The sequence below is a fragment of the Cetorhinus maximus genome, chromosome 28 (assembly GCF_964194155.1).
Source record: "Cetorhinus maximus chromosome 28, sCetMax3.hap1.1, whole genome shotgun sequence".
Classification (NCBI taxonomy): domain Eukaryota; kingdom Metazoa; phylum Chordata; class Chondrichthyes; order Lamniformes; family Cetorhinidae; genus Cetorhinus; species Cetorhinus maximus.
The window spans coordinates 28,716,114-28,729,381 of NC_135906.1; the positions used below are offsets into that span (position 1 = coordinate 28,716,114).

At 43.7% G+C, this 13,268-nt stretch overlaps 1 protein-coding gene across 2 annotated transcripts in view; it reads right to left on the reverse strand.

Moving 5' to 3' along the window:
* Nucleotides 1-13,268, reverse strand: part of LOC144668982 (coiled-coil and C2 domain-containing protein 1A-like) — an 87,326-nt gene that overhangs the window by 9,634 nt on the left and 64,424 nt on the right. For both annotated transcript variants that reach the window (XM_078531516.1, XM_078531517.1), the window contains exons 25-28: nt 5,452-5,518; nt 3,834-3,960; nt 755-831; nt 276-323 (exon numbers count right to left, since the gene is read on the reverse strand). In XM_078531516.1, coding sequence (XP_078387642.1) covers nt 276-323; nt 755-831; nt 3,834-3,960; nt 5,452-5,518 — 319 coding nt within the window. The remainder of the gene's footprint in view (nt 1-275; nt 324-754; nt 832-3,833; nt 3,961-5,451; nt 5,519-13,268) is intronic.

Genomic DNA, 13,268 nt, shown 5'->3' on the forward strand with positions numbered 1-13,268 from the left:
CTCTGACAGTGGAACATTCCTTCAGTATTGCAGTAAAATGTCAGCCTAGATTCGGAGTTCAAGGCGCTGAAGTGGGACTTGAACTCAACCTTCTGACCCAGAGGCATGAGTTGCTATCCACTGAGCCACAGGTACCAGGCTCTTTTTAAGACTGTCTTACACTTGCAACAAATTGTGCAGTGAGACAAAAGTAGACTATCCATGTAGATGTATGACTGCTGATCTGTTGCGCCTGTCCTGTTCCAAAGAAAGCAGCACAAAGTGTGTGGTCTTACCTCGTCATCCACCAGCTTCCTCTTGTACAATGCTTCTTTAGCTGAATCCTGCCCAGAAAAGAGAACAAAACCATTCAGAAGAGTAACCTGGGTTGCCTGCCAGAGTGGGGAGGGGCGAAGAGGGGAGGGTGGCGGAGGTGTGGAGAGAGAGAGAGAGACAGACACACACACACAAAGCAAAGCAAAGGGAGTGATGGTTGTACCAAATCTGGTGAGAGTTAGGGGGACAGATGCAGAGTTTTGGCCGACTCCAAAAGCCCTGTAGTTAATGGGACCCTGGAGTTACAAGTCACCTCTGCAGCAGCTTCCCTTGATAACCCTGACGCATTTACCCGATAAGTTCTCCTCTGGAACAGAACCCCAAGTGCAACCCAGGAAAAGGAAACAATTTGTTCAATAGGAAGCTGGGCACTTGATTCTCTGCCCATCCCTCAGCCGAACATTTCCCAGGCACAATGGCAAAGATTCCCATCACTTACTCGATTCCCTTCGGTACCCAGTCGCTTAGCTGCGTCGGTGTAGTAGTGTACATATCTCTCCAATTGTGTTACGTATTCTGCAATTTAAAAAATACAATGGTTAAACGTAATTAAGTGATAAACATGGAGCAGAATTGGGGCCTCAAACACAGACTTAAACGATTGCAGATTTGTCAATTTGTGTTTTTGACGTATCATTTCAAACACGCTCTATGTACAAGCACAATCCCAAACCATCCCTAATGATACTCCTCTAACACTGGATTAAACACTCTGTCCTGTTTCAGGACTTATTTTCCAAATTACACTGTGGATATTGAACAACAAATCGGTGAAGTTGACTTCAGCAAAACACTGTGCAACCTAAACACCTCCTGAGCTGCACCACAGTTGCATCCTGTGGAACAGTGAAAAATCAGGATGGCAGTTATACTTGGAGATGACACTGTTCCAAAGCCGACAGTATACCTATAACAATTCGCATCTGTATAGCCCCTTTTACCATCCCAAGGCACGTCACAGCATTTATCAGATAAAATTGGTCGTGAGGCCCACAAGGGCAACATTTTCCTCCAGTTGTTTTTCATTTCTATAAACATTTTAAAACATAGCTTTGCCTGAAAACAAGGGATAGAAACTTCTGGCAAGCTTTGCTGCTCAAATGAGTCCCAATTTGAGATTCTGCCCACCCATCACAGACAGTAATCCAGCTGACCCTGGGCAATCCTCCAGCAGTTAGTTATACAGCAGGGCCCAGTCCCAAAAGATGAAAGAAAAGGACAAAATGACGAGAGAGAAAAAAGAAGAGGGGAAAAAATTCTCTACAGCATGTTTCACAGTCTCAAGATGTCCCAAAGCACTTTACAATTGACCAGAGTACTTTTGAAATGTATTCACTGCTGTAATGTAGGAAACATTAACTAACTTGCAACACATCAAGCCTCCATACACAGCAATGTGATAAATGGTCAGATAATCGGTTTCAGTGATGTTATTAAGGCCACTAGTGGGGGGAATGGGAATCTCCCCTGCTCTTCTTTGAATAGTTCTGTGGGATCTGGAGAGGGTAGATGGAGCCTTGGTTTAATGTCCCATCTGAAAAAATGGACATCTGACAGTGCAGCACTCCCTCAGAGTTCAAGTCTAGATTATGTGTTGAAGTCTCTGGAGAAAAGCCTGAACCCACAAGTTATTCAGTCTCAGAGGCAAAAGCGCCATCCACTGAGCTATGGCTGGTGAGGGTTTATACCTTCTGGCATTGGATGCTCCCTTTAAGAGTGTAAGACAAGCAGTGGCAGGAGCAGAGGTAGGCTTTGTAAGTCCTTCAGCATGTTCTGACATTCAATAAGATTGTGGTTGATCTTCCAACTCAGTCCTGCACTGTCCCCATATCTCTTAATGTCCAAAAATCTCGATCTCAACGTTCAAGATACTCAGTGACTGAGCTCCACAACTCTCTGCAATGGAGAGTTCCAAAGGTTCACAACTCTGAGGGGCAGGGTTTCTCTCCACTCATTCCTAAATGGTCAACTGCTTATTCAGAGATGTTATCCCCTGAGTTCTAGGCTCCCAAAAGGAGAAACATCCTCCCAGCATCGACCCTGTCAAGTCCCCTCATCTCAGGAACCAGTCTAGTGAACACCTGTTACACTCTTTCTAAAGCAAGCATATCCTTTCTTAGGTAAAGAGACCAAAACTGTACACAATTTCCAAAGTGCACTCTCGACGAGGCTGTATACAACTGCAGTAAAACTTCTTTACGCTTATACTCCAATCCCCATCCTTTTCTAATAAAGTTAACAGACTATTTGCTTTCATTATTGCTTTCTGTACCTGCATGTTAATTTTTTAAAATTCATGTACAAAGACCCCAAGATCCTTCTGAACATTTCCCAGTCTCATCTTTTAAAAAAACAATTCTGCTTTTCTATTCTTTCCTGCCGCACCCACCAACGCCGCACCCACCAACGCCGCACCCACCAACGCCGCACCCACCAACGCCGCACCCACCAACGCCGCACCCACCAACGCCGCACCCACCAACGCCGCACCCACCAACGCCACACCCACCAACGCCGCACTTTTCCTCATTACATTCCATTGGCCACGTTTCAATCCACTCATTTAACCTGTCTAGATCCTTTTTCAGCTTCTTTCCATCTCCCTCAACTTACCTACCACCTAACTTTGTATCTTCAAATTTGGATACGTTATTCTCAATTCCCTCAATGTCACTGATATAAATTGTAAGCAGCCGAGGTCCCAGGGCTCATCCTAAGGAAGCCCATCAATTACAGTCCGCCAACCCAAAAATGTACTGTACTGCTTTCTGTCCATTAATCAATCCTCAATCCATGTTAACATATTACCACCAATCCCATGAGCCCCAATTTTGTGTAATAACCTCATGTGCGGCACCTTATCAAATGCCTTTTGAAAATCCAAATACACTACATCAACTGGTTCCCCTTATCCATCCTACAAGTTACATCCTCAAAAAAACCATCAACAGATTTGTCAAACACGATTTCCCTTTCATGAAACTGTATGGACTGTGCTAATAAGGATATTTTTGTAAGTACCACATTCTGAATAACAGGTCATAGCATTTTCCCTATGACTGATGTCACACTAACTGGCCTAGAGTCCCTGTTTTCTTTATCCCTCCTTTATTGATTGAATGGAGTTATATTTGTATAGTGAGGGTAGGTAGCCCAAAATTTTGTCTCCATTAAAATGAAGTTCTTTGGGATGCAGGAAGCCTTTCCCAATAACCTGTTGAGCACAACTTATTGAAATATTTCCAATAGAAAGTATGCCCTTTACTTGCAGATGATACAGAAAAGATTTGAGACTTGGTGAAATGCGGGTGCAATCAGATATTTAACCTGGATCTGTTTGGTATGGCTTCCCCTTGTTGGGATCCACTCTCCCCTTCTTCCCCACATCCCCTCACTGAGGAGATTCACCCTCACTTCATCTCCTGAAGTCATGTTAATAAAAACTGAGCTTTAATTGAACAAAACAATATCTTTTCCATACAAAGTTTTCCCACCTACAGTGGAATCCAGTCCCTCACCTTTCAGAACTCCAGGGTCCCTGCGGTCCAGCTGTGATTTTTGCCACTGGATCCGTTGTGTGACCTCCCGGTGCTGATCTAGGAGCTCTTTTGGAGGAACTTTGTGCTCCTGTTTATATGTGTGAATCTGTAAACATGATTGGGACAATGTTTAATCCATTCTCACAGGACCTGGCTCCATCAAAACACACATTCCACATAGTCCACACAACCCATTGACAGCATAGTGTTTACACTGTGCATCAAAACCTTTACTGCGAGCTTTCAATCTGTTAATTCAGTCAAGACAGTGATGAATTCAGTTAGCATGTGTGTACAGTACACACGTGGCCTACAGTATATCCAAGTATTTGTTTACATGCATAAAGATCACAACAAGCATTTTTCAATTCAACATTGCCTAGTGACTGTTAATTTCCTGTCATTTTTTAAACACTTTATTAAGGTGGGTGAGTCAAGCTGAGAAATATGAGGGACTTATTGCTCAGTGTTCACCAAGAATGAACTGGGAAGAGGACTAAACACAGCCAGTCTGCCTCGGTCTCGGGCACCACTTACAGGCAACAAATCATTGCCTTTGAATGAAAGCCTATTAAATTTAGCATTGCTCTTCACGCTGTTAAGAACTTGCTGAAAGAATTTATCCAAATTGAGCAGCAACACAATAAACAGCTTGTGAAGCCCATTCACAAAACTCAAGACAAGAAAGGATCTCTCCTATGCCCCACCAAAACTTTTACTCCCGTCCTTTTCTGAAGGTGCTGTGTCACATGCTGGAGTCTCGCTCCACAGGCCAGGCTGTACTCAGGTACCTTATGGAAGTGACCATTCATCTCGTGTAAAGCCAGGCACTGGGAGCTATTGGCAGACTATTTGACCATTGGGGGCATCACAGCTGAGCTCAACTAATTCCTGGAAAAACTCAGCAGGTCTGGCAGCATCGGTGGAGAAGAAAACAGTTGACGTTTCGAGACCTCATGACCCTTCGGCAGAACTGAAGTATAGTTAGGAGAGAGGTGAAATATAACAGCTTATATTTCACCTCTCTCCTAACTATACTTCAGTTCTGCCGAAGGGTCATGAGGACTCGAAACGTCAACTGTTTTCTTCTCCACCGATGCTGCCAGACCTGCTGAGTTTTTCCAGGTAATTCTGTTTTTGTTTTGGATTTCCAGCATCCGCAGTAGCTTTTAGCTTTTTGTTTTTATCAACTAATTCCTTGCTCGTTGTCTCTACACTCAGCTTTAACAAGCAGGATCTGCACCTCCAGTGCTTTAGCTGTTGGCCAACAGCCCAGCAGTGCTTATACTCTCTCGCGTAGGGTCTTTTAGCCCTTTTAGGGTCTATCGTAACTTCCTAAATCAGTTCTATTTAAGAGTTTGAGCTATCTTCTAGCTTTCAAACTGGGTGATGAGTTTCAGAAAAACATTACCTCACCCTATTTTTTAAAAGCGATCCTGGCCAACGTTCTGTTTTTAGATCAGCTTGGGTTTTTTAAAAAAAAAATATTTGAGGGAGACACACCCAGAGACGAAGCAACTAATCATTCTGGAGATCACAGCACCATTTAAGTCCCTCTAAATGTAAGAAAATCACATTATTCTCAGACTTCACTCACCTTCCTTTCTATTCGTTCTCTGTCAAACTTCAATATGTTAAAACTGTGCAGGGGAAAGGCCAATTTGCTGCAAATAACAAAAAGAAACACCAATTATGTTTAAAATAAGAATTGGTAAGTAATTACATATTCACGTATTTCTTGGCTGCAATGTCAAAAGCAGAGTCAAAATGCCCCAGAATGTTAGAGAGAAAAATGAAAGTGTGCAAAATACGAGGGGATTGAGGAGGAGAGTTGGGAACTTTAAGAACCTTTGGGAGGTGGGGGGTGAAGAGTCGGACGGAGAAAATCAGAACTAACTGCAGGAACTTTCCTCATTATTCATCAGCTGGAATATTATCCAATGTAGAGCCCTGCACCAATTGCAAGTTAAGAAGAAGATTACAGTTTATATAGGGAGCTTAATTTCGAGTTCAGCAACATCAGCAGCTCAGCCAGTCCCAGGCTGCCATCAGCGTAAGTCTCAAGTTGGGGGAAATGGAACTAACTAGGTTGCTCGTTGAAAGAGCAGATGCACACTCAAATGCGCTGACTGGCCTCCTCCTGTGCTGTGCAATTCCATGACCACTGGGCTTGAGGGGGGCGGGGGGGCAGTGGGGGAGGGGTGACACACTTCCTGTCAGGAAAACACAAGCCAATAGTGAAGGGCAGTACCAGCTGTTAGCTGTGACTCAGTTGGTAGTGCTCCACCTCTAAGTCATGGGTTCGAGACCCACTCCAGAGATTTGAGGACAAAATCCAGGCTAACATTTCAGTGCAGTACTGAGGGAGTGCTGCACTATTGGAGGTGTTATCTTTCAGATGAGATGTCAAACCATGACCCCGTCCACCTGATCGTGCGGACGCAAAAGATTTCATGGCACTCGAACAGTAGAGGAGCCATCCCAGTGAGCTGGCCAATCATTGCTGTTTGTGGGACCTTCCTGTGCACAAACTGTCTTTACATTTCCTACAATCATGACTACACTTGAAAACTTGGCTGCAAAGTATGTGGGATCATTGTGGGATTGCGATTGGTGCTACATAAATGCGAGTTCTTTCTTTCAGATCGAAAGGAACGGGGAGGTAAATTGAGAGGTTGCGATGAGCTGAAGTTTTAAAATTCTCTTAGGGAAGAAAAAGATACTTTGCTTTTTGAAGATGTGGCAAGACAATGATCCAAGTTAGAGGAGTGACCAACTATAGTATTCCCCTTAGAATGCTTGCTCTGCAGTTCAACGAGATCAAAAGATACACAATTTTAATCTCAGTCAATGCAGGGTTGGCTAATCTCAGGTAGGATAGTGGTAGGACTGGATTATAAACCAAACAGGATTTCCACTCTTAATCACTGTCCTGTGACCTTTGCTGGCCAGTGCACATGGAAATATCAGGCAGGAATAGCACCAGGCTTAGCAAGAATCACATCAATCTGGACTCTTGATGCCTTCACCAATCAAATATACAAAATTCTTTGCGGGTAGGGGACTACGATCAACCTTCTCAGTCCCCATTAGAATTGGGTCATCTCCACCACTGACATGGTGATACTGGGGTCAACAAAGCATGTTAGTGAGCGGTGTGGCTATTGCTCATCACCTTGACACAAAGGTGCTACAGGCCGAGTGTTCTTTATCCCCAAGTCCGAAAACATCCAAAAGCCGCACTTTTTTTTGAACCCCATCGATCTTTAGCATGGGAAGTCTAGCTGTTTGCAGGGCTTACCTTGTGATTTTTGTGCTGAACATGTCAAGACAAAACTTATTACAGGGACGCTGTATTTATTATTCAGTGGGACATCTTGATTTTCTAACAATTTTATTTACACGATACAATAGCCTAAACCCAGGCTAGCTAATGTAATTTTATATGCGGTATCTGAAAACTGAAATGATCTGAAATCCAAAATGCAGTCGGCCCCAACAGTTTCGGATAAAGAATATTTGACCTGCACCACTGGCTACACCCGAGGGGAAAAATGTGAAACTTAAGGGTAAGTGTGCAGCATGCGCATTTAAAGAGACATGCTCTCTGACTGTGCTGACTCTGTTGATCTCAGTTCGAGGAAAATTGGTGGCACCACAATTGGCACCTTGGTTTGGGAAGCAGAAATACCAGCCTGGATTGCCAGTTCTGATAAGCAATATCTTCAGAAAATCTATACTGGGTAAGAGCAGAATTAGCCACGAGTATGAAGCCTACCATGTGGAATAACCCAACACACATGTCTATTATCCACATACATACTTAAGTGGCTAGTTAAGTGAGGTGCCAGGAATTGGAAGAACCCAATTAAGAGTCAGCCCCTTCTGGGAAGAAAATGGGGGTTGGGGTTTAAAAAAGAGACTTATCTAAAAGCATTTCTGTATTTTGAATGTTATCGTTTTCAGGTGGAAGACAGAGAATAAAAATGAGAGTGAGAAAAAGGTCAAGATGACAAGAGATCTCAATGATGTGTCACAGCCTTTCTCCCAGACCTCGAGTACAGCTGGATTTAAAAATTCAGATATTGCACCCCCAATGGAGACTCCTGCCTTCCAGAACTGGGTCACTTTTCAAATAATCAGCCATGGATTGGGCACTACACAAAAAATGTTTTATTAAAATATAAGTGTACAAAGATTGGTCCAACAATTCCAGTGTTTCTACATAAAAAAATCTCTAGTTTCAATCAGCATTTAAAAATCAGTGATCAAGCTGTTGTAATACAATCCAGCTCTAAGGATTAGCTACCAGATTACTGTCAATTCACATAGTGGCAGTATTTGTTTTCTTACTCGAACTTGAGCTCCTGGCTAAATACACACATTTTTCTTTTAATTTGATGGATTCCGTACAAGTTAAGGGAGGTTAGTGCTACAGAGAGGAGCATTTTCCTGTTTCAGGCACCCAATGTCTGCATCAGACATGCCGAGGCCAGGCACAGAGTAGGCTAGGGAGAGGCCTGGGTCAGGTATAGCACAGGTCATACGCACACCTGAGTCAGGTATAGCACAGGTCATACACACACCTGAGTCAGCTATAGCACAGGTCATACACACACCTGAGTCAGGTATAGCACAGGTCATACACACACCTGAGTCAGCTATAGCACAGGTCATACACACACCTGAGTCAGGTATAGCACAGGTCATACACACACCTGAGTCAGGTATAGCACAGGTCATACACACACAAGTCAGGTATAGCACAGGTCATACACGCACCTGAGTCAGGTACAGCACAGGTCATACACACACCTGAGTCAGGTATAGCACAGGTCATACACACACGAGTCAGGTATAGCACAGGTCATACACACACGAGTCAGGTATAGCACAGGTCATACACGCACCTGAGTCAGGTACAGCACAGGTCATACACACACGAGTCAGGTATAGCACAGGTCATACACACACCTGAGTCAGGTACAGCACAGGTCATACACACACCTGAGTCAGGTATAGCACAAGTTGGATACATGGTCAGGTAGGACAATGATCAAATAAATAGAGGCCAAACACATCATGCATCAGTGTTACAATGGTGAAGTTATAGGATTATGATGTTTTAGGATTATGTCCTTTGGTTTGTAAGAGTGTTATAGTTTGGGACTGCAACTTTAAATTTCGGGTCTTGTGATATACACTGGAGTCTGTCTCACAGTAAACCTGGTGGTTTAATTATGAAAGATCACAGGGAGAGTCAGATTATTTTATTGAAATTAAGGTGCTGGATGTTTATAGCTCGGGACAATGACAGCTGCTTCTAAGTCCACAATTCAGAGACCCCTAGTCTCCTAAAACTCAAAGGTGTTACTGGTATCAGGTTGTAAACAGGTTGTGCTGGAACCTGTCCCTTTGTTTCCAAGATGAAAAGCAGTGGTGTTCAGAGATAGCTGACTGTTTTCTATCTGAATCCAAGTCGAAGTCTCAGTGTGTTTCCCCTTTGCCATGGAGAGGGGGGTGGGGGCAGAGGAAACCATTTTGAAACCAGATTTTGAATTCATAATAAACCTCGAGATATGACAGACAGATGGGCCAGTTGCAGTTTTTGGCCTTGTGTAGTCTGCAGCCGACGGGAAGTTTGAGAGCAAAAGGAAAATCGATGTTAGCCAGGCCTGTACCTTAAGCAGAGAAAACGCTGACTCTTATCGGTCACCACGTGGGATGCGGGTGGGAGCTTGGGCCCAATTTGAGGCAGAGCTCGAGAGGAGTTAGGACCAAGAGGGTTTGTCTAGCTGGAGCTAGAGGGGGAATTCCCAGGGAAAACTTTCAAGGTGGAAAGTAGTAATGGTTGTCTACTTAAGAGACTGAGTAATGTAACAGAATCGGGGTTTTCGGTTATTAAAAGCAAGAAGGGGCAGCCTCTGTTTGGTAGTTTGAAATATAAGTTGACTATGAAAAGTTAATATTTAATTAATATTGTTTTGTCTTTAGTCATTGATACAGTAAAATTTATTTTCAAATGTGAAATATTAAGTTTGAATTTTTCTTTAACCTGTTATTGGTTTATATGGAGATCGTAACATCACATACACGCCCAGGACAGATACAGCATACAATTTTAAAAATGTACATCAAATACATCCTCTGCTTCAACTGTTGAAGAGTGCCCTGCCCCAACATGCCATTTGACACCATCTTCTACATCAACCATCTTGAGGTCTGCATATGATGCTGGCAATTTAGAGGAGTTTTGTGTGGGGCCAAGATTACCAGAAGCTGGTTATTAATAGCAATGCTTTATTGCCATGTGGACCTTTCTGTCTTAGCTCATAATAGGGATCAATTAAAACAAACTTGAAACTCAGATTACATATCATGGCAACTAGCTTGGAATAGGTTAAAATTACAATCCTGAGCAGGCGAAACAAGCTTGGCCCTGGACACGTGGTAAATGGAATAAAAATGGGAACAAAAAGACAATCTCCTAATTAGAACCAGTTTCTGGCTTAGCTAACAAGAGGTATTAGATAACACTGTGACTCAGTCAGTCAGTCTGTCTCCAGCCAGATCACTGGTTCAAAAAATAGGACTGGTTGGTGGAGTTGTGCGTTTTATTCCAGAGAGAGAAAAACTGTAGCCCCATGATTGGAAACGGTCTATATAGCACCTTTCACAAATTCAGGACAACCCAAAGTGTTACAGCCCGCCAATTACTTTGTGAAGTGTAGTCACCATTGTAAACTGGTCAGGAGGTCAACCTTTTCTCTGCTCATTCTCCTTGCCTTGGTACTCATAACTGGGCATAAACATTTAGGGTGAGAGGAGGACTGGGTGAACCTCAAGCTTAGTGGTGGAGCCAAAGCTCAGAGGCTCAATTGGGCCATATGACATTTTCCTTTGCTTTGATCATAAATTAACTGTGGGCCTCCAGAGTGCATTAGGGACACAGACTGACTAATGTAGTTGGTATGGTTTTGATTAAAATTGAATACTAGAAGCCTGTTCCAACAGTAAAGCTGTGAGGATGGAACGCAAGGTATATAGAAGCAACGCGGCTTACAACTTTGTAATTCAGACTCCCATTTCTGTTCCATTTTAAAAAGTAAAAGCACTTGACCTAATACTGTGAACTAGATTAGCAAAGTTCAAAGTGACACACACACAACACAAGAAATATGAGCAGGAAACCACACGGCCCATTGAGTGTACTCTGCCATTCAATACAATCATGGCTGATCTTGGGCTTCAACTCCATTTTCCCCCCCAGCTCCCCATATCCCTTAATTCCCCCGAGACCCCAAAAATCTGTCCATCCCAACATTAAATGTATTTAATGATGGAGCATCTACAACCCTCTAGAGTAGATAATTCTGAAGAATCACAACCTTTTGAGTGAAGTAATTTCTCCTCATCTCAGTCCTAAATGATTGTCTCCTTATCCTGAGACTGTGGCCCCCCCACAATGTTTAAGATTCCCTGACCAGTGGAAACAATCTGTGTCCACCCTATCAAGCCCCCTCAGAATTTTGTAAGTTTCAATATCGCCTCTCATTCTTCTAAACTCCAGAGAATATAAGCCCAATTTACTCATCATAGGACAAACCCTTTATCCCAGGGACCAATTTAGTGAAAGTTCACTATACAGCCTCCAAAGCAAGTATATCCTTTCTTAAATGTGGAGACCAAAACTGCAGCACTCCAGATACAGTCTCACCAAAACCCTTTTCAACTGTAGCATGACTTCTTAATTCTTGTACTCCAATCCCCCTGTAATAAAAGCCAACACGCCATTTGGTTTTGTAATTGCTTGCTGCACCTGCATCTAAGTTTCTGCATTCCTCTTCCAAGCACACCCAAGTCTCTCTGAACAACAACACTTACAAGTTTCTCATCTTTTAAGTAAGTATTCTGCTTTTTTATTCTTACGATCAAAGAGAATAACTTCACACTTCCCTATACTATACCTCATCTGCCATCTTTTTGCCCTCTCACCTGTCTATATCTCTCTGCAGCCTCTGTGTCCTCCCCTGAGCTCATCTTTCCACCTAGCTCGGTATCACTAGAAAACTTAGATACATGACTGTCTGGCCAGAATTCTCCCATCCAGGACTAAGACCTATGGCAGGAGTGGGACGGGGGGGTGTTTCCCGCTGTGGAGGCCGATGGGAAATCCCGCAGTGTCCTGCGGCCCTGGCATCATTAATTATGCAGTCGGGGGTATCCCTGACGTTTCTCACACAGCGGGGTGGACATCGATGGCTCACCCTACCATCATATCTGGGTGCCATTTTTAAAAGGCATCTGGACATCACTGGCTTACCACTGAAGAAAGAAGATGGACCTCCTTGAAGGCACTGAATCTGGAAGATCCACCTGATAGATGCTCACCCACCCACTGTTGCATGTTCCAGGGTCCATGGTCACTGGAGGCCTCCATCCGGGACTCCAGAGGCAACTCCAGGCAAGTGTGGGTGGTGGTGGCCAAACCGGTCAGGCCTTCATCTGCATCCCATTAGCAGGATGCAAATCGGTTTCACGTGGAGAATTGTGACCCGCCTTGGGAGGTGGGAGTGAGAGATCCCACCTTCATTTGACACCGGCAAGAGACCGACTTTTGGACCCTCCACCACATTCTCTCCCCCCCCGCCTGCAGGGGGTCGTGGGAGAATTCCACCCTCTGTCTCTTCGTCTAAGTCATTAATATAGATTGCAAACAGCTGAGGCCACAGCACTGATCCTTGCCACTATTCACTGCCTGCCAATGTGAAAAAGTCCCATTTATGCCCACTCTCCTTCCTATCTGTTAACCAGCCCTCTAGTCATGCTAACATATTACACCCAACCCCGTGAGCCCTTATCTTGCCTAATAACCTTTTCTGCGCACCTTATCAAATGCAACTTTAACACTCCAGCTCTGGCCATGCATTCTCCTAAACCTCGCATTTTGGAATCAAAAGGCCGAGTTTGAATCCCAACCCACAGACTCGAGTAGAAAAATCTAAGCTGACACTACAGTCTTCCAGATTAAAAGTTAAACCGAGGCCCCATCTGCCCTCTCAGGTGCACATAAAAGATCTCAAGGCACTATTTCAAAGGAAAGCAGGGGAGTTCTCCTTGGTGTCTGGGCTAACATTCATCCCTCAACTAACACACACAATACGTTGTCTGGTAATTATCACATGACTGTTTGTGGGATCTTGCTGTGTGCAAACTGGACACCCCGTTTCCTGCATTACAACGGTGACTACACTTCACAAGTGCTTTACTGACTGCAAGGAATTCAGGGGCTTCTGTCAACATTTGAGGTTGTTAAAATGCAAGTTCTTTCCTTAAAGTAGTAATTTTCCTCCATTTCCATAGATCAATGGTTTCCTGTGTGAAGCCTGTGTAACAATAAAATTGTTCTTTATA